The sequence below is a fragment of the Mustela nivalis genome (assembly GCF_964662115.1).
Source record: "Mustela nivalis genome assembly, chromosome: 11".
In the NCBI taxonomy this organism is placed as follows: Eukaryota; Metazoa; Chordata; class Mammalia; order Carnivora; family Mustelidae; genus Mustela; species Mustela nivalis.
In genome coordinates, this window is record NC_139030.1 from 76,887,463 (window position 1) to 76,909,699 (window position 22,237).

At 44.0% G+C, this 22,237-nt stretch overlaps 1 protein-coding gene across 1 annotated transcript in view; it reads left to right on the forward strand.

The window, feature by feature from the left end:
• DNER (delta/notch like EGF repeat containing) overlaps window positions 1-22,237 on the forward strand; it is a 311,380-nt gene that overhangs the window by 167,074 nt on the left and 122,069 nt on the right. Inside the window, exon 5 of the mRNA XM_082690792.1 lies at window positions 4,653-4,798. Within this exon, the coding sequence (XP_082546918.1) occupies window positions 4,653-4,798 (146 nt within the window). The remainder of the gene's footprint in view (window positions 1-4,652; window positions 4,799-22,237) is intronic.

A 22,237-nucleotide genomic window follows, 5' to 3' on the forward strand; every position in this document is an offset into this window, starting at 1 on the left:
TCACTGAAGCACACGATCTGTCCACATAAAGTGACTCAATATTTTTGCCTCATAGTCAGAATCATAGACTTGGACTGTACACAATGATGATTTAAATATATGTTTATTCATGAACATTTTCAAAGAACTCCAGTCTTATATTTGTTGTGGTTGGGATGAAGAATATATTTTCTCAGGAGAGGGAGAGGGTGAGAAAATGTGACTTAAGTGGGAGAGCCCCTGAAGCTTTGGTTGGAGAGCCTTTGTCTTCCTTCTCCATTTCTGCTTTCTTTGTGTTCCTGTGTGAGGGTCTCCTTTCCTGGGGTCTCACACACTTTCTGTCTTATGCTTTGTTATTCCTCTTCAGTCTTCCTTCCTCCTTCCCCCCTCCTTACTTTCTTTCTGAAATCTCATCCTTCTTTCTAAATCTCAGCTAGCTCTTTCCCTTGCTTATTGTTAATGTAAACCAGGCTTTCGCTCGAGTGCCACCATGGCCTGCTGTGTAGGAGCAGATCTGTAGTTTTTTTTTTGGAAGGACCATAGAAGATGCTGGTGTTGCCAAGAGCCCATTCTGAGAAAGCTCTAGCAACAGAACAGGAGTGTCCTCCTCATTCAGACTTTCATCGGTTTTGTCTCCAGTTGATTAGTTGGCCTATGGATCTTAGAATTCCGAATATGAGGACAAGCTTTTCCATCTTGGTCTGTATCAAGAATTATATTAGGTATATTGGCTTCATGTTATTAAGGAAGAGAAAAAATAGTGACCATTTGCTCCGCATTTCTTTCAAGTGTGCTAGAAGTGCCCATCGGTTTGAGTGTTGTGTCAAAGAAACCACACTGGCTTTTCAACAACTTTCAAATGATCACTTATAAAGCCCCCAAAGAACTTAAAAAATAAGTTCTATTTCATTTCAGATTCTTCCTGCTGCCTCTTTGTAAAAAAGGGTGCAGTTCTTGCTCTTGGCATGTGGGATTTCCTGAGGGCTGCTTTGCTCTAACCCAGCTGCAGTTTGATGAAGCTTAAATTGGACAGTATTACTTTTCATTATGAGCAGCTCCAAGCATTTTCCCTGAGACGGGATCAAAGGGAGGTGCCAGCAACTTACTGAAATTACAGTCTTACCTGGAAGGAGCTGCCAGACAACATGCTCATCTCATGAGCAGTGTACTGCTGAAAATAACATGCATATCCTTTTGACTTACGTTGGGGGATTCAGTGACATAATTAGGAATTACATAGTAGTATGCGACACACTGTTGCAAAGAGTGATTTCTTTAATGGTTTCCTGAAGCATTTGAGGGCCAAAATGCTCACAGCCTTACGGAGCAAACAAAGCTAATATAGAAACCTTTATCAGAATTGTCTCCAAGAATTTTGGAGACTTAGGATGAGCCAGAGAGTATAAAGATTGTCTAAATAACACAGAAGCACCTAGACTTTCAAAAATAGATGTGTAAAAGGTGCTTTCAGAGGCTCAAATGCGTGCCTCTAATTCCACATGATATAATATTATTTATGTTCCTTAGATTGGTTTTTCTACCAGGCCAGTGGTTCTTAACTGGAAGTGATGTTTGAATTACTCAGGGAATCCTTTAAAAAACGTGCCTGCCAGAGGACCATCCTGGATCATGGATTCTACGGCACTTGTGTTGCAGCCTGGCAGTATGTACTTGGAAAAAGCCCCTGCAAAATTATGAAGCTTCTGGTTTTAAAACTGGTTAAGGATCACTGCTCTCGACTCAAAGTTTGGTGTGGTAGAAACAAAGACTGCGCCATCTTTGTAACCTGGAGATCTAAGTGAGTGCCTGGTTTGTGGACGTGAGCTCAGTAAATGTTCTTGAGGAAATGGAAGCAAACAATCTAGCAAACCATACCATGTATATTTTTAACTACGCATTCATTTGGATTACTACTGGCTAAGTAAATTCAATAGTTGAGTAGAATTTTTAAAATAACCTTCAGAGGGAGGCCTCTTCTACAGAATCATAGAGCATTTTAAAAAAAAGATTTTATTTATTTATTTGACAGAGAGAGATCACAAGTAGGCAGAGAGAGAGGAAGGGAAGCAGGCTCCCTGCTGAGCAGAGAGCCTGATTTGGGGCTCGATCCTGGGATCACGACCTGAACCGAAGGCAGAGGCTTTAACCCACTGGGCCACCCAGGTGCCCCTATATAGCAATTTAAAAAAAAAGATTTTGTCTATTTATTTGACAGAGAGAGAGAGAGAGAGAGAGAGAGAAAGTGAGCAAGGGAGCAATAGCAAGGGGAGGAGCAGAGGGAGAGGGAGAAGCAGACTCCCCACTTAGCAGAGAGCCTGACATGGGCCCCCATCCCAGGACCCTGGGGTCATGACCTGAGCCACAGGCAGACGCTTAACCGACTGAGCCACCCAGGTGCTCTTACATAGCATTTTGTGATTTAAATGTTTAGTAAGTAGGCACGTGATATAGTTTTTAACAACAATTTAATATGAAACCAGAGAACAAAGCAAAATCACAGAAGACACTTCTATAAATTCTGATATTTTTCCTCCATTATTTTATGTGTGAAAAGGTCTTTTAGGATAAGACCTCTGGTAGCGTCCCACCATTGTACTAGGCTCCATTTTCCTATAATTTACTCATAAGTATAACTTTATACTTTAAAGTATAACTTTACTCATAAGTTGATAAAAAAAACTATTATTAGTAAACAGGAATTTATGCGTTTGAGTGATTGCTCTTTTTTTTTAAAAGTTGACATGTTGGATGGCAGGACATTTTAGAAAGTTTTCCCAGGTCATATACATACCCGTCTCTTGCCTTCCTACCAACCATTTCTCTAAGACTTTGTCCCTTGCCATTAAGAAGCTTCAGTAAAGGTGGGTAGATAAGAAAGCATCTGAGACAGAGAAAAACCAGGGACCTGTACACGGGAGTGTGTACTCGGGCACAGGTGGACACGGCAGAGCTTGGAGGGGGTGGACTGTTGAGGACAAACTCAGGAATAAGGTGAGATCAGAGCTATAGTGTTGGGAGAGGAAGGGGTATTCCAGGCAACTGTTTACAGAGCTGGGGTGAGCCAGACATGAGCAAAGGCAGCTGGGAGATGGCTTAAGGTGCCCACAGAGTGCGGAGCCATGACAGAGGAAGTACTTCCCTCTGTAGAGGGAAGTGCCTTTGCCGGAACCATGCTTTCCTTCTGTCCCAAAGCCAGCGAATGATCAAGTTTTCAGTAGGACATCTTAGGAAGAAAACCACTAGTTCCCTATGGGTGTGAAATACCACTGTTTGTGAGACCTGTGGAACCTGTCTTTACCGAGGCACCAAGAGACGTTTGTCTCCTGGTTACAAACAGAAGCTGAGAGGTGTCTCTCCTTTGCTGTGACTTGCTTTAATATCCATCATAACCTTAAAACTTGTGGGTTGAATTAAATCTTACATTGCTGTTTTGAATCTGTCATCTGCCTGTTAAAAACAACCCCAATGTTAATGGAGTACTTGACATGTTGCAGATTCCTGATCCCTGGGTGCTCCTCGGGCCAGAGGAGGAGGGTGACCATTTTGTCCCATTATTTGAAACAGTCTCACTTTATGCCTGTGTCCACTTGCAATCCTGAAAGCTCTCCCATTTTGATTGGAAAAGAGTCCTAGTTTGGAGGATAAATTCTATGGTCACCCTATTTTGCGGTTATTTTCTTTCCCCAACGCAAGAGAAAATTGGGGCTCAGAGAGTCATGGATGTGTAGAATCACTGTCACCACCTTGTCTTAAGCACCTTTTATGGGCAAAGCAGGAGTCTGTCTCCTGGATAATGGAAATGTTAATGGTAGGTTGTTCATTTAGAAATGAAAACTTAGACATAAATAAATGAATATTCTTGTTAGAAAAAAGGAGACACTCTCCTAGGGAAAGCATCATATTATTGATGCAAGATACTTGCAGTATTATTTCTTCATTCCCGTTGGAGGCTATGTTTTTTTCTACATTTATTGTTACCTCCTATGTACAAGTAGCTGCACCAGTTGCAAGATCATTTGGGGATTAATATGACACATCAGGGATGGTTCGATCAATCTTCAACTGTGATTGGCCCTCTTTTATTAGATGGTTAAATCACATAACTTAATTGATACCGTGTAGTCAGGCTGATGACAAATGATGCTAGGTATCCATAAGCCCATCATTGAATGTGTTCCTGTCCTGCTTATCCACCTGTCAGGACACTGAGAGCCACTCGGGCAGGCTGGCACGGGGGGGTGGTCTTGGGAGATATTTAGTGCTTGTCACCATCCAAAGTAGCCAGGATGAGGAAGAGTCAGGAGGTGTGGGCAGGTGGCCTCTGGGAGAAGATGGGCTCAAAACTAGTAAATTCTAAGATGCTAATGGGGGGTTGGAATTAAGAGACAAAATGGCCCCTGGAAGAGATGGGCAGGAGCAGAACAGCAGCATCTAATGCCATGACCGAGCGCCTGGTCTCTCCTTGGGCCTTAGGTATTTCTCATGTTGCTTGATCTTTCTTGAAAGGCCAGAGGTCTGAATGACCACTAGTCACACACTTTATTTCTTGGCCTAGCATTACATTTTGTTTTGTTCGTCTGACTTGAATGCTGCGGAAAATAAACTCATCGTCTTGTGGAACGAATGTTGGTAAAGTTTTACTTTACATTTTCTTTTGTCCCCCCCGTCCTTAGGTTTTGTGAATGATTCTGTGACTAAATCTATTGTGGCTTTGCGCTTAACTCTGGTGGTGAAGGCCAGCACCTGTGTATCAGGGGAGAGCCATGCAAATGACCTGGAGTGTTCTGGAAAAGGAAAATGTACCACGAAGCCATCCGAGGTAAGGGGACACCTGCTAGCTTTTAAAAGTTATATTTACGTAAATATGTGTCTATACCTGTATATTGATACCTATCTATATCTATCTATCAAGAATGAAAGGGGAGGGAACTAGTGAATTTGCTGAAAAATCCCTACAAATTTCTGGTTTCAGTTTTACATTAGTGAGCAGCCTATGGATATCCGGTCTCTGTGTAGCGTATAAAGTCATGATAACATGTCGGGGGCAGTGCTGGATTTTGCTTTGGGTGAAGTAGAGATGTTTTGAGAAGAACAGTCCTGCTGTCTGGTGGAAGAATCCAGAACAATAGCAGAGGCATTTACTTTCTGGTTGTTACGTCACCCACTCCTCAGACTTAGCATTTCTCTAGCACTGATAACAGAGTTACAGAAGCAAGAGAAAAGAATAAGAAGGAACAGAGAAGAGGCAGGGTCAGGAAGGCTCATGTTATTTTTGACCTCTGCGGGCCAGCGTCCTCAATGCTATGGTGGGCCAGAGTCCTGTGCCCCTTCTTCTTTATGGCTCAGGTCATACAGGCCATGGGGCAGGGGCAGGGAAGGACAAGTTCCTCCTCCTTGTTCTCTGCTGAGTGACAGGGGTCTGAGAGGCAGATCAGCATGGGACTGTGGTCATTGAGACCCACGTCCCCCGTACAGGGCTCTGTTAAAACAGCTTCTGCAGGTGTACTTGGGTTCTGCCCAGCATCCCAGGAAAGGGAGACTCACCCCTTAGGAGGGAGCCTGTTCCATTAGGGCACATCTATTCCTCTTGCCACTTGCCTCCATGAACCTCTCCCTGTTCCACACATTTGTCCACTGGAGTTCATGCAAAGTGAAGTGGGTCCCCCAGGTCCCAAAAGAGCGTGGTTTGTTTTAGGCCGATATTTTAAAAAATATATATTTTTTAATTTGAGAGAGAGAGAGTGAACAGGAGCCAGAGGAGACACAGGGGGAGAGGCAGAGGGAGAGGGACAAGCAGACTCCCTGCTCAGCAGAGCGCCTGACATGGGGCTCGATCCCAGGACCCCAAGATCATGACCTGAGCCAAAGGCATATTCTCAACTGACTGAACCACCCAGGTGCCCCAGTTTTAGATCAGTTTTACGGGTGGTGCCGGTGAACTTTCTTTGGAGAAACTTCCTTAGGGTAATGTCGACGCATTTGGTAATAGTGGTATGAACTTGGTGCAGTGAGGGGAGGCGGGGGGTGACGGACAGAGAGGTGTTGGGAGATACTTTCAAGTGTTGCTTAGGTCATTTTGGAAGACCCATGGTCTTGATGTGTTAGGTGTACTATTTGTGGAGGCATAAATATACCATTTTCCAGTGAGATATTCTCTGCAGGGGGCAGAAAGCCCTAAGGGAGTTACAGAACAATAATTTCTGCTAAATCTTTGAAAAGGAACACGAATGTAAACCAAAGCCAGAATGAAACCCCCCGGGCAGGGGATGGGGCCTGACATGGAGCCAGGAGACAGAGCCGGGGATTTCTTGTATAGAGCAAGCCTGCGCCCTGAATCCCGTTGTCTTCCATCTTGCCCAACAACTTGGGCCGTTTTCTCTCTTTCCTGAGGGGAAGCTTCATTTATCAGTTCATGGGTGGAAAAAAAGAAGTAAAGGATCTTAAGTGTTCTGCTGTGACAGTCGAGGCAGAGGAGGTTATAGAAGCTGAGAGAAGATGAGGAAGCAGTGGGGGAGCTCATCTGATGAGGACCTTCCAGACGAGAGGAAGCGGATAAGCCTCAGGAACGCTAACGGCCCCCGCTGGAAGAGCATCAAACCTTCCAAGTGTGAAGAGGAGACACATCGGTGTTCCCCAGATTCATCCTTATTATTCCGAGTGAATAGTCCTCGGGCCTCACTAGCCCTGAGAAAGATAAGAGTGGTGGACAAGAAATGGCTGAGATGGGGAAGGGAGGGCTGTTCTCGGAATCTGGGACTGACCCAGTGGTTGTTTCCTTGTGAGCTTTCTCTTACGGTGGATGAATCATCTGGGGAGACTTCTTACCCATACAGAAGTCACCATGACTTGTTTTGTTTGTTTTTGTTTTTGTTTTTGGAGACGGAGAGAGAGGGGGAAACAATGCATGCATGTATGGCGGGCAGTGGCAGAGGGAGAGGAAAAGAGAAAATCTTAAGCAGGCTCTAGGCTCAGCGCAAAGCCCAATGTGGGGCTCGATCTCACAACACTGAGATCATGACCTGAGCCGAAACCGAGAGTCAGACACTCAACCGACAGAGCGACCTAGGCGCCCCACTATGTTTTCTTAGAACATGCATGTTGCTGGTTTACCCTCTTCCTCCGCATGGGTGTCATCTGTGTGACCCCTCTCCCCTAGAGGCTTTGCCTGCTGGTGTAGAATTAATTCACTGAAAAGGCAGCTGAAGCATTTAGTGCCTGGCAGGTAACTTCGCAAATCTTGCCAAAGTGCTTTGTTTTTTGTGCAGAAAGGTCTCAAGAGCCTTCCTGAAGAATCCATGCTAATTTTAGCAGGTCACTTAAAAGGAGGTACAGCTTCATTATGGGTGCTGGCTCTTTTGAAGAGCTCTGAGTGCCCCGCCTCCCTCCTCTGCCCCCCCATCCCACACCAGGTGTGAAGCCTCTGTTGTTGTTGCTTCTCTCAAAGCCTGCATTTACCTTCAGTGAACTGCAGGAAATTGTGGCCAGTAGTCTTACCCAAGCCACAATAATTACCCCCAGTGATGCTAAGCGAATGGTTAGGCTGCAATTACCATGTCCCAGTACAGACTCGCCACATTGTTATCTTGGAGAGAACCATCTGGAAACCAGTCCTCCCATTCACAAAAACATGGCAGGAGTTGTACTACCTGTGGCAAGATTAGGAAGGGAAATTGGGCTTATCTTTTTCGAGTCTAAGGGATGTCCCAGCGCTTTTTGTGATGGTTGTCAGTGGCTGTCCGGTGACTTGTAAACAGTTCAGTGGCCATAAAAGACTGTCGCTCTCAGGTTTCCTTCTTTGTACTGTTTCCTCAACTTAGAAGTGACATAGTGCAGTCTTTCCGCCAAGGCAAGAAGCCAGGTTGTAGTTCAAAACAAAAAGAGCTCTACTTGGTGGTTTAATGCGATTGTTTCTAATTACTTTTATATCTTTTTATTAGATCATCCGTCAAAATAAGAGCAAGTCCGTGATTCCCATACTACTCTCATTGGGTCATGGAGGTATTTCCTTGCAGATGGACTTTGGCTAGAGGTGATTTTACAATTCCAAGCTGACAGGTGGTTTGCCATAAAGCTCTACCTTGGTGCTCTTAGAGAGCACGCTGTCCTCAGAAAGTCTCTCTCTCTCTCCTTTTTTTTTTTTTTTTTAAGATTTCTTTATTTATTTCAGAGAAAAATAGAGAGAGCACGCACATGTGGAAACAGGGGGAGAGGAAGAAGGAGGTGGAGAAAGAGACAGAGAGAGAGAGTGAAGCAGATTCCCCACTGAGCATGGAGTCTGATGTGGGCTCGATCCATTACCCTGAGATCTTGACCTGAGCTGAAATCAAGAGTGGGATGCTAAACTGACTGAGCCATCCAGGCACCCCTGGGAAAGTCTTTTTGTATATTTACGGTAACACGGGAAGGAGCTCTGTTTTTTGAAAACTGCTTTTATTAATGAGGGTTGATTCTGATCTTTTCTTCTCCTTGCCCCCCCCAAAATATTTTAAAAATTAAATAAATAAAATAAAAAATAAAAAGTTGACTGTAGTCACTACTTCTCTTTGAATTTTGTCACCAAATTTGGCTGCTGTCTATTTGATGACTCCCTCATTATCCTAATGGTAAGTTTCAGGGCGCTTTGCTGGTGTGGACCTTAAGCCTTCTTAAGATCCACTTAGGATTCATGGACCCTGTCTTTCAAGAACAGGAGTTATGTATTAGGATTCTCCAGAGAAACAGAACCAAAGCACAACCTATCCTATCCTATATATTTTTGAATTAAGATTTAGTTTAAGGGATTGACTTACTATAACTCCATCATTGTGGAGTCTTGGTGTCGTCAACATCTGAATGGGAGGCCAGTGAGCAGGAGACTCAGGAAAGAGCTTCAGCTCTCGTGCAAAAGGGTCTGCTGCAGATGTTGGGGAATGACGTCTGCAGGCCATCTGCTGCAGAGTTCTCTCTTGCTCAGGGGAGGTCAGCCTCTCATGCTATTTAAGCCTTCAACTGTTTGGGTGAGGCGCACCCTCGCTACAGGAGTAAGCTTCTTTCCTCAAAGTCCATGGATTTAAATGTAAATCTCATCCAAAAACACCCTCACAGAAGCATCCAGAATATTGTTTGACCAAATAGCTAGGCACCATGATTCAGCCGAATTGACACATTAAATTTATCATCAATGAGATTCTATTTTTTCTTAGATTCACTGTTGCCTCCTTTCTGCCGATTTGTGTTCCTTGCCCACAAAGTTAAAGGAATAGTTTTAAAATTTTAGTTTGCCTAAGATTTGCTTGAGGCCCTGACAAAAAGGGTCATATTCCAAGACCCTCACTCGGATTATGACATCCTTCATTGGCAGCCAGGTGATTTGGCGGAAGTAGATTGTAGACTATCATTCTGTAAGTGGAGTCTCAGGACCAGAGCTTACCATCTCCCTGCTTTTGCTGCTTCTCTAAAGCAATATACAACATCTTTTTATTCAAGGATTTCATTGTTCATAATTTTAAGGTCATGTGGAATTAATAAAGAGAAATGCTGATAGGTGATATAATGTTTCCATACCTACCTCAGCGTTCTCCTGTGTGTTAGCCCAGGTCTGTATTGATAAGGATCGGGCCTCCATCCTTAGAAGGTTCCTCAGGATTCTCTCTAGCTCTTGTCTTCGGAATCTATTATCCTGAGGCTGTTTGAGTTGGATACAGGTGCTACCTACTCAGACTTTGTTTTGAGAGAGAGGTAAGCTGGCTTTGTGTCTGAGAGCCATTCCCAAGCCCCTTTGGAGCCTGTGTCTTAATCTTAATTCTGTCTCTAGATGTGGGCCTGTCCACGGGAGAAGTAGGAACATGTCAGGTTCCTGAAAGTTCCCAACCTTCTGTTACCTCCCTCCCTACTCCTGGGAATCGAAGGCTCAAGCTCTAGTAAGTCCTAGTATTTTCACAGCCGAGTTCTTCTGGTTAGGGTTGGTTTATTGGGAATAAGTCACTGACCTTAACTGGTCGCTTTGTCCCTGGTTTGATAACACCCTCTGTTCTTGTTCTAGAGCTCCTGTGGCCTGGGTAGGGGACACTACCCTTCCAGGAGCCAGTCTGCCTTATATCAACACCCTCCTTATTTTTTTTTTCCTATTTCCAAAGATGTGCCTCTTTATTAGGGCTCCCAGCAAGTTCCCATTTCTGAAGTTTGCTTGTTTCCAATCTCATTCGCAGGGCAAAGGGATGAGTCTGCCCTGATCTGTGTGCGTGAACATCCTTTCCAGCTTGAACCGTGGCTCCCCTCACTAGCCAAGTGTCCCCCTGCTTCCTCCCTCAACTCCCTGTGGTTTTGCTCATGCTGTTCCCACCATCTGGAATGCTTAGCTGCTACACCACCCTACTCCAGCCCTGTGCCTCCTGCCCGCCCACCTTCCTAACTTTATTCCAGGTTCAGCCCCAAACCTTCTTCCTTCGGAAAGCTGTCCATACCTCCTGCTACAAGCTCCCTCTCTCAAGCCTGGCAACATTTTAGTTTTCTAATGAGACGCCTGACCTTTGATTTCTGCTTATATTTCTTTATGTGTGTTACTATTTGCATGCACTGGCCTGCAGAGTTATTACCCGTCCTGTGCCTGGTCCCACGCCAGGCACTGGCGAGGACACACTTGGTCAGCTAAGACGCAGGGTGCTGGATGAATCGTGGATTCAAGCGTGGGGTGATGTGTGCCATGGGAGGGATCTGCAGATGCCTTTTGGAGGCTCAGAGAAATACCTGACTCAGAGATGGGATCATAGAGAGCTTCCCAGTGGAGTCTCAGATGGTGAGCTCCGTGCTTTTAGAGCCTGTTCGTTCCATCTGTATCATTGTAACAGCTCAGCAGGGGGCTTTCGGCATGGTGGTGGTGTGGGGGGGGGGGTGCTCCAAAACTGCCTATGAGTCGAATGAACAAAATAAATAAAAGAACAAGAATAGGGCAGAAAATCAAATCTCTGAGTTTCGAGTTAGATATTATAATTTGAATTATATATTTGGTTACGGGAGCATGGGAAGGACATGGTGAATTTGGTTTCATAAACTAATGAGTTGGAAACTAGTCTCTGATCTAAAGCCTTCCCACAGATGGTGTGACCCAGAACGTTGTAGTAACCCCACGGGAACATTTCAAGCCATGTTGCCAAGCCTTTTCTTCTCATTTCAAAAAGAAATCGGTTAGAATAATTTGAACCAGTGGCCCCTTTGATGCCATCCTCCTGTGGGTTGGAAACTGTCAGCAAACTGTTCTTCGGGTTAGGAAGAGCACTGTGCCAGGGGGTAGAAGAAGATGTCATATTCTTTGGCTCATCACGTCTCTGAGAGCTCGTTTTCCCACCACCGTCAGTGTAAGTGTAAAGGCCCTAATGAGGCTTTGCAAAAAGCCTGTGACCTGGCAGGTTTTTGAGAAAGAAATGGGGAGGGACATTGGGTAGACAAGGAAGCCCATCAAAGAATCAGAGGAAGGGCATTTGCTGTATGCTTCTCGGCATCAAAACAGCCGCTGGCAAGCAAGCTGTGGAGCTGCTTGCTGCTAGTTCTGTTCAGTGCGTGGCAGGGTCAGGTCCCCACAGGCTGCCAGCACTGTGGGGGGCGCTCCCCCGTAAGTAGGGAACAAACCACAGCAGGGGAGGGTCAGAGTGAAACAGTGGATGGAACCTACTGGACGAAGCAGTGGTTAGTGGCTTTACGGAGAAAAGAGACACTTTGTTCTAAGAAATTGTTCTAAGGGAGGGAGGGCTTTTTCTTGACTGAATAAATAGCTTCAAAACAGTGCTCATTAAACATTTTTGAGCTGGAGAATAGATGCTTAGGACTTAATGCCCAAATGAACGGGCCTGAGATACATTTATTTGCTAATAAGGGATGGGCGATCTGTCCTGCAGATTTTCCTTGCAGAAACTGCCTTGTGGATCTCTGAGATGAAAGTACTTTTATGGATAATAAAAATAGAATCATAATTATTAGAAATATATTAAACACAGAGATCATAATGTGAGTGCATCCCAGTTGTGTTTTCAGTGATCAAGGATAAGCCTGTCTAGAATTTCACTGACTCGTGTCTGAATTATAATTCTTGGCACTAATGTAATTAAAAAGCCATTGCTGGGGCAGCTGGGTGGCTCAGTCAGTTAAGCATCTGACTTCGGCTCAGGTCATAATTTCAGGGCTGTGGAATCCAGGCCTGAGTGGGGCTCCCTGCTTCCTGCTCAGCTGGGGAGTCTGCTTCTCCCTCTCTCTGCTCTTCCCATGCTTGTGCTCTCTCTCTCAAATGAATGAATAAAATCTTTAAAAAAATAAAAATTTAAAAATTTAAAAAGCCATTGCTGCCTCTCATGTTGTAAAACAGGATGATCATATCATTGCCTACACAAAAACAGGACAGCATATTTGAATCTATTTTAAATTATTTAGAGAAATAATTGTAAATTTATGTCCCAAAGGAAAGATGTCTTACCATGGTTCTGTTTGGTGTCAGCATTTTCCAGAAGGTTGAACTGTATTTCCTCCTGCTAGTGGACGGTTACAGAAGCCTTGTTGTTGGCATCCCAAATATATTGGGGTGAGGATTATATCCCTTGTGACATTTCCATGGTCAAAGAATTGAGAGTAGAGGTGACTTTTTTTTTTAAGATTTTATTTATTTATTTGAAAGAGAGCGAAAACACAAGAGCAGGAGAGGAGGAACAGAGGGAGAGGGAGGGGCAGACTCCCCACTGAGCAAGGACCCTGGGGTCATGACCTGAGCCAAAGGCAGACGCTTAACCGACTGAGCCACCTAGGCATCTCTGAAAGGTAATTTTATTTTTTTAAAAGATTTTATCTATTTATTTGATAGACAAAGATCACAAGTAGGCAGAGAGGGAGGCAGAGAGGTAGGGGGAAGCAGGCTCCCCGCTGAGCAGAGAGGCCGATGTGGGGACTCGATCCCAGGACCCTGAGATATTGACCTGAGCTGAAGGCAGAGGTTTAACCCAGTGAGCCACCCAGGTGCCTCCAATCCCTGAAAGGTAATTTGAAAGGACTCCCCACCTATTTTGTTTTAAACACCAGGAAATAGAGGTCTAAGAGAGCTTTAAGCTATTTGTCCACAGCCCAAGAACTCGATTGTGGTAAAGGCAAGACAAGAATGGAGGGAGATTTCTGCCCCTCTGTTGGGGGGCTCCTTCCGTGGGGCAGCACTGCTTCTAGTAGAACATTCACGGTGACAGTGAGCCTTACTGCTTGTGTAGTATCTTTGCGTAAGTGTTCACTGTTCACTGTAAGGAAAACCAGGCACTGTCAGGTCAAAAACTTTTCAAATGATTTGACCTTATGACTTTTGGGGGCAGCCCTTCTTCAGGCATAACATACTCATAAATTCTGGGAGGATCTTGTTAAAATGTGGATCTGGACCCTGTGGGTCTGGGGGTGGCCCTGAGATGAGACACTGGTGATACTGCGCCATGCCGTGGAGGCCAGACCCCAACAGCAGTCAGAGAGACCTAGAAGATTCGACAATTTCCACTTGGGGTTTGGGGTATACATTACATGCGGTGGTGGTGGGGGGGAACTAAGCTCTCTGGGACTCTCTTCTTGTAGAGAAGACTTTGAGAAAATCAGAGTACAAGGGAGCCAAGGAAGGCAAGGAAAGAGAAAATCCCTTTTGTGGTGACTAACATAACACAATAATAAAAAAAATTCCTATAGGTGTGCCCTGCGACCCTTTACACATAGCCTGGCCACTGTTGTTTGCTTTATTTTATTTTATTTTTGGTAAAGATTTTATTTATTGATTTGTCAGAGAGAAAGAGAGAGCACAAGCAGGGGGAGTGGCAGGCAGAGGGAGAAGCAGGTTCCCCACTGAGCAGGGAGCCCGATGCAGGACTCAATCCCTGGACTCCGGGAGCATGACCTGAGCGCAAGGCAGATACCTATCAACAGAGCCACCCAGGCGTCCCTGTTCTTTGTTTTAGTTTACCCCCCCCCCTGCTTTTATTGAGATACACTTGACATATAACATTGCATTAGTTTTAAGAGTGCAAGGTAAAGGTTTGATACAGGTGTATGTTGTGAGATGATCACCCTCCTAAGTTTAGTTACCATTCATCACGTCACTTAGTTACAATTTTTTTTTTCTGGTGGTGAGAATTTTTAAGATCTACATTCTTAGTCGCTTTTGAATACACGATACTGTATTAACTATAGGCATCACGCGGTATCTTAGATCCATAGGAATGATAAACTTCTGCTTGTACAATAATAAAAAGAAGGTTCTGGCTAGATTTTTATGCCCTCAAGAAGAAAATCCTCACTCTGGAATTTGGTGGGCATGCTTTCCTCTCCCTTTGATTGTTTTCTGCCCATGGTTTTCCGTTCTGCATGGCTGCTCCAAAGACAGAGTTGGTATAAATGGACTCATCTTCTGCCCTGAAGTCTGAGGAGATTAGGGCTTTGGTTTGATGCTGAGGTTTGCCCCGTTCCTTCTGTGACTTCCTCTTAGGTTTTAAGAATCAGTTCTGGGTTGGCGGCTTACCCGTCTGAGTTGTGGGAGTATTAGATGGATTCGGAATGAAGGCCCAATGTTAGGGGGCAGGACAGTACAATGTCACCAAACCAAACTGACATGCCAGTGGACCCTGGGTGTGTGACTAATGTCTTCGTGGCAGGCAAGAGCTGGGAGGGTGGTGTTCATGGTATTAGTGGAGATCTCCTGGTTCCTTCTGTCCAAAAATAGCTCCCTGCTGGCTTTCCTGGTGCTTTCTCTTCAGCAGTTGGCCCCATTTTCTGCCTGCCAAAGAGTTACAGACTCACTGGAGGATTTGTCCCCTGGATGGCGTGTTTGTGGCTTTATTTACAGAACAGCGTGGCTTTACCTCACCCAGTGGTTTTTGACTTTTTGGTCTCGGGGCTCCCTTATAGTCATAGAGAATGCTGAAGACCCTAAAGAGCTTTTGTTTATTGGGTTATATCCTATTGGTATTTATCACATTAAATTTAAACTGAGGAACTTAATATTAGTAAATCAATCATTGCATGGTAACATAAATTAACACTTTTAAAATAAAAAGTTACTGTATTTTTCTTTTTTTTGAAGATTTTTTTTTTGTATTTGTGGGAAAGAGGGAGGGAGCAAGAGAGTGAGCACAAGTGGGGGGAGGGAGGGGCAGAAGGAGAGGGAGAAGCAGACTCCCCGCTGAGCAGGGAGCCCCACACAGAGCTAGATCCCAGGACCCCAGCAATGTGACCTGAGCTGAAAGCAGAGGGTTAACTGACTGAGCCACCCAGGCACTCCAAAAAGTAACTACATTTTTCTTTTCTTTTTTTTTTTCTGTAACTACATTTTTCAAAGCAGAAAGAATTTAGTGGGAAGAGAAGCACTGTTTTCATTTTAACAAATCTCCTTAATATCTGGCTTAAAGGAAGATGGCTGGATTTTCACACTTGCTTTTACATGCAATCTGTTGCAATGTGTTGTTTTGGTTGAAGTGTATGAAGAAAATTTAGCCTCAACAGATACTTAGTTGGAAAACAGAGGAGTGCTTTAATAGCCATTTCAGATAATTTTGGATATTTTTCTTGTAAATACTTTTACATTTGATAAATGGCAAATTTTTAAAGGTTAATTGAATGCAAGAATCTGACACCCTATCAATGAACTCTTGTTCTGTTAGATTTCCCTTGATATGTCTTACATTTTGGATCTTCTACCCATGAATGGTTTTTATAACTTCCCACGTTGGCCATTTGGAAAATACTGGAGTAATACAGAGCTCCCCAAAGCTGACACATTTCATTATACGTTAACAAAAAAAAATCACATTGGTGGTTAATTTCACCACTAGTCTCGCCAGGAAAGTCTTGAAGTCTTGTAAATAGGTCAAGTACATAATAGAAGTTAGAAGTTTTCCAAAATTTGAATTTTTCCTGAGAAGTTCAAATTTTATCCCTGATAACAAAAACTATTGGTTGTTTTACTTGACATGATAGGGTGACTTCATTCATTTGAGAGAAAATACCTGCTGAATAGCCAAGTCTGAACAACTGTAGTTTGTCAGTCATTGTTTTAAGGAAAAAAGGTGTTCCATGAAAAGTGAGCTAGTGCACGACTCAAACAACTGTGCCCTGTGTTACCTTGAGGTCAGCCCCTGACCTTGGGGGTGCATTGGAAGTGCTTTATGCATAGCTCTGCTTTGTCACAGAGAACGTCAAAAAGATGTGTGCTCAAGGGTTTTGAGATTTCATAAAATTTTAATTTTTCACATCTTCATCAAGGACATTCTAAGTGAAATGGGCATTCCCCCCCACCCCCTGCAAATGCTTGATGACAGTGAAGAGGCTTTGATTGCTGCCTCGAAGTCTGTGCTTTGATTTGTGTGAAGGCAAGAACAGTTTTTCTCACCTTTGTCTTGCATCTTGAGTACGAATTCCAACAGAGTATAAAAGACACATCACATTTTAATATTATTGAAAGATAGTTTTGGCTTCGTGGACACCCTGAAAGGGTCTCAGACCCCTCCTCCCAGAGCACGGGGAAGCCTCGTCCTGGTCCAGACTTGGCCTTGGACCTTTCTCTCTGGACTCTCTTTACTTTCTGTACCTTTAACCTATTTTTCTGACCCCCTCCAGGTTAGTTTTGAAAGGTCAGCTTTTCTGTTCCTGACCTTGAAAACCACTTTGCAACTTTTGTCTTTTCTTTGGGGTTATTCTCTGAATAGCTTCTTTGTAACAGCTCTAGGTCACTATGCCGAAGTCCAATTTGACGAGTCCTAGTTTTTGTCTGCCTCTTGACCCTCAGTGACCCCCAGGTTCTCAGATCATTTCTACCCACACTCACGCCAACCTTCAGATCAACTGCCCACTGCCCGCAGGGGTCTCCAAGGCAGACTCCCTTTCCTTGCCTCTTTGTCCATTCTTCCTTCCTTGCCAGGCTCTGCAAAGAGCTAGATTAAAAACAAACAGAGCATTTCCTAAAATCCTTTTAAAAAGATAAAATGAAAGCAGGCCAGTGACAATCATAGAAATCTGAAGTGCTTAAAACCAACCTTTCTGTGAAACATCATTGCAAGCTCTTTAGGTAATAAACAATTACAAGAACATGGAGCAGAAATCATGGCTTTTCAGAAAATCAGACGGCTTTCCTGGGAGAAGAGGCAAGATTTTACTCTAGGATCTTGTTGTAGGGAGGATAGTGGTGGTGTGTGTGTGCGGGGTAGGGTAGGGGGCGGGGGCTGTTACAGGCAGCAAAGAAGAGCTTGGATAAGCAGTATGCCTTACCTTTTTGGCAAACTTGGCACGGAAGGGAGGGAGAGAGCGGGTCGGTGCTCCAAGTGGGGAAACAAATCAAAGGGAGGAGTTTTTGCAAACTTCTAGAGCTTAGGATGTATCACGCTGATGCGTTAACAAGGCCAGTGCTAGGAAGCTGGCAGATGAGGCAGGGCGGTAGGTGGGGCGTAATTAATGTACGAAGATCCTGGAGGAGTCAGAATCAGGAGAGATCCAAGAGGGCTTCAGAGCAGGGGAGGAAATCTTCCTTTTCTGAGGCAAGTGATGTCAGGCACAGGGGGTGATGGGACTTTTAAAGCAATTTTTTAAAAAATTGAGATGAAATTCACAAGATACAGAAGTAACCATTGCAAGGTCAACAATTCAGGGGTGTTTAGTCCACTTACAGTCCTGTGGAATTGGCACTTGCGAAAGGTGGAATGATGTGGTCGCCGATGTCCAGGGGCTTTAAGATGGAGCCAGGAGACCATTAAGGAGGTGGGTCACGCTTTCTCACCAGTGGAGGCAGGAGCTTTCAAGCTGGGCCACACTGTGAAACTTCCAGGGACCCAGTCCGAACACTTGCACCCTCCCACAGTAAGAGATTTTGCTCAGTGGTTGCCTTAGAGACCACTTACACTCTGTTTAGATGAGTTTTCTGCCAACATCAATCAAAATTTTTTTATAAACAACACAGATGGGCATTCCCTTTTGTCTTTAAAAACCCTTGACTTTTGGGGTGCCTGGGTGGCTTAGTGGGTTAAAGCCTCTGCCTTCGGCTCAGGTCATGATCTCAGGATCCTGGGATCGAGCCCCGCATCAGGCTCTCTGCTCAGCAGGGAGCCTGCTTCCCCCTCTCTCTCTGCTGCTTCTCTGCCTACTTGTGATTCGTCTGTCTCTGTCAAATAAATAAATAAATAAAATATTTAAACAACAACAACAAACCCTTGATTTTTATTCCCATGGAGTGGGGAGAGGGCTGTACAGTTTGGATCGCTACCAAAAACCTGTACTGCCCAAACTGCAATTCTGAGACGCCCCCCCTCAATAAATGCTTTTGTTTTATTTTAGCTCTGCCTCTTTTCTCAGTTGGCACACATTTATCTAGTTTCAGGACATTTCATTCCTCCTGAAGGAGATTGTCCTGGTGCGGCCGTCACTCCCTGCTCCTGCCCCCAGCCCCTGGTGACAACCGGTCTGCATTCTATCTCTAGAGATTTACCTCCTCTTGATATTTCATACAAATGCAGTCCTACAGTCTGTGACCTTTGGGGGTAGGCTTCTTTCTCTCCACACAGCATCTTCCAGGTCAGCTGTGTCGTTCCCAGGGTCCATAATTCCTTCCTTTCATGGTTGGATAATATTCCATCATATGGCCATGCCCCAGTTTGTTGACCTGTTTACTGTTGAGGGACATTCAGTTTGTTCTCCATTTTTGGCTGTTGTGCTATTGCAGCCAAGAACACACAATCATGAGTATTTGAGTCTCTTTTTTCAGTTCTTCTGAGTGTATACCTAAGGAATGGAGTCTCTGGGTCATATGGGAATTCTGTCCGGGACAGAATCGGGCCTGGGATACCTGGTCAGTCCGAGGGTGGTCTTTGCCAGCCTGGTCTATTTCTAGGGAATGTAGAGTAAAGAGGTTGGTCTTTACCTGAAGAGATGGTCCCCTGATACTGCCTTGACTGGCAGTTGGCCAGAAAGCTACCACCTCCATGACCAAGGGACAGGACAGGTGTCACCCCAACACTGTCAGACCGTATTGAGCCATCATGTGGGTTTCTTCCTGCAGACTGCCTTTTCTTTGTCTAAGAGTAACCCCAAGAAAACTGGCCCAAACTCGCATGTCTGTTACTCATCAGCATCAGTGAACTCATTCTATACTCAACTTTCACATAACGAACATTGGAGACTAAGATCAGCATTTGACTGAGCCACCAACATTACTCTTTCCCAAGTTTACAGTGGAGGAGAATTTCTAGTTTAATAACTCTGAAGTTAAACAGAGTATTTCCAAGTCAATCAGGAGCAGAAGAGCTGGCTTCAGAGGGGGAGGAGAAAGCTCTCCCTGGCACTGGGCAGGTGCTCAGAAACGGATATGTGGAAGGAGGTTACCACAGGCCCCCAGGGGCTATCGCAGTGAAGGCAAGGATTCCAACTCTATATGACTATACTTGGTTTCCACGTGATTCTGGGCAGAAAGTTCAAGCCGTGTTTTAAACTTAGAGGTGATTCTATGATATATGCAGGGAGATCTCATTTAGGGCTTAAGTGTGGACGGAAGGGCACAGAGCATGCTGGTGTGACAGGCTTCCAGGAGTGTGCAGAGGCCCTGGCAAATGTAGAACGTTCCAGATTTTTCCGGAATAGAAAGGTCATTAATTATGTAGGACACCAGAACTGCCGTTTATACATCTTGTTTTTGCAGTCACGACATTTTGGCAGGAAACATTGGGAAAAAGAAGCACATGAACACAGCAAATGCTGGTAGCAGCTGACAGAGTACCGTTTATACATTCCATATATAATGACCCATGAGTGTTGAGCTCTATAGCTATAGAAAAACATAAAAATTTTTGCTTTTTCTCTCTTCATTATAATTCAATAACTGCTTTTTTTCCTAACTCCACTAGAATGATTTTGGGTTTTCTTTCCTACTAGTCTTTTTTTTTCTTAAATTTTTAATTTCTTTTACATGTTTTCATCACATTTTGCCTATGTCCTTTTTATTTGTCATTATCTGGTTTTGGTTTAATTTGGTATATATGTAAGAGCTGGTGAGAAAAGCATCATAGGTAATCACCCTCAAATGGTGTCAGTGACAGAGAATTGAACAAAGTCATATAAATCGAGCAAATTGCTACAAGGGACATTAAAGTTAGTGGAAACTGTAATATGGAAAGAATGAGCTCTGTGTCATGAAAACACCAGTCGAAGTGATGAGGCAGCCACCTGCGAAGGAAGTTTGTAGGGGTCTGGGACGGAAAGAGAGCCTTCAGCAAGGTGAGTGGCAAAGGTAGTAGTTGACTTGAACTTGGATTAACTGACAGGCAATGCTGTCCCACCAGCCAAGGTCACAGACTGTGGGAACTCATCCTGGAATCCAATCATTGCTCACCAAGCTTGAATTATTTTCATTGATTTTTCTTTCTTTCTTTCTTTTTTTTTTTTTAAAGATTTTATTTATTTATTTGACAGACAGAGATCACAAGTAGGCAGAGAGAGAGAGGAGGAAGCAGGCTCCCCGCTGAGCAGAGAGCCCAATGCGGGCCTCCATCCCATGACGAGATCATGACCTAAGCCGAAGGCAGAGGCTTTAACCCACTGAGCTACCCAGGCGCCCCTTCATTGATTTTTCAACCCAAGCTTGCTGCTCTATTTTGGAGGATTTCTTTACACGTGCAAGATTTGGGGGATTAAAAAAAAGTACTATGTTGTGATATGTAAAATCAGAAACAGCTGCCAGATTTAAAGGAGTTTTGCCTACAGGGCTCTTTCAGGTTGCTAAAATAAATACAAGTGGAAGAAGTATGGGCTTCCGTATTTAGATGAGTTATAATATTATACTTCCATTTTTACCAAAAGAACAATTCATTTTACCATTTAATCAAATATACCCCATTAAAGGCAGCTTCGTTGAAATTCACAGGGTAGACCATCAGTTGCTTTGCTGTATCCTATTAGAAAGGATCTTCCACTGACCTTAGCCCTGTGATGCGGACATTTTTTTCACCCAAATTACTGGATGCAGATATAAAGACTCTCAGGAATTAACTTAAATGATTTCAGTAAGGGCTGAAGTTTCAACATTTTATAGGACTTCCAAAGGCACTAACATTTAGCTTCATTTTGATCAGTAGGGATCATATGATGGCATCATTTTTGTCATCTAGCTAGAGACAGAGTTCAAGGCGACAGCAGATACTCATGTGTTTGAGGAGAGCTCTCCCTGAACTTGGCACAGACAAGGTCAGTGTGGACTTCCACATTGGTATAGACCATGCTGATGAAGTATGAGGCTTCATGGCCCTGTGGCAGCCAGTGGACATGTCAGCAGATCAGAGGTCAAGGTCTGACTCTGGCACTTACTGATACTGAGTTGCTTAATTCCCCAGAGCTTTATAATCACAGTGATGTACAATCAGCATCTGTGAAAGCTTGGGGTTTTTATAGGGAGCCGAGAGGCCGTTAAGGAGATGGGCCTTATCCCAACGATGGGAATGGTGACAGGGTCCATGTCATAGAGTCGAGGCACCTGCAAGACCAGGGCTTATCTGGGACACATCCCAGTGGACTCTGACATGAGATCATTTATGTGAAAGTGTTTTGTAAAGTCCTTTACAGATGAAAGATGGCACCCAACCAAAAAAATGGTGCTTGTTACCTCCATCACCGGCCTCCTTCCTGTGACCCTTGTTGCGCTTGGTGCTCCGATCCACTCATCCTTGGAAGTTCCTGCCTCCACTCGTCCTCTTTTGAACTACCCAGGAACACTTCTGGCTTGCACAACTGACTTTGACTGACTGTAGTGGAAATCGTTTGGGGCCAGACTCATGTTTAATTTCCTTCTCAGAGTCCCAATTTTAAAGGATAATTGTTAGGAGAAAGTTGATGCTAAAATTTCTGAATCCAAGTTACTAGCATGTGCTCTGTACACTAGCATTTGGGGGCAGGATTTGTTTTGTTTTTAAGACCTGTGCTATGACAAGAGTGCTGTTGGCCACAAATAAGTAGATGATGGGTTGACTGCCTTATTTCTTACCTGTCGTTTTGAAGTGCGGCTTAGTTACGTGAATTTTTAATTTTGCAGTTAAAAAAATAAAACTGTTGATAAATATCACTTTTAGCCCAAAATACTCATGAATATGTAATTGTTCCCCAAAGAGAGTCTTGTTTAAAGAATCTTCTAAAAAATACAAAAAGCCATGGTTATCTGCCAGCGATAGTGAAAGAGATACATTTATTTTGAAATTTTTATTATGAAGGGCTTTACTTCTGAACAGAAGATTCTTGATTTTTTTTTTCTAAA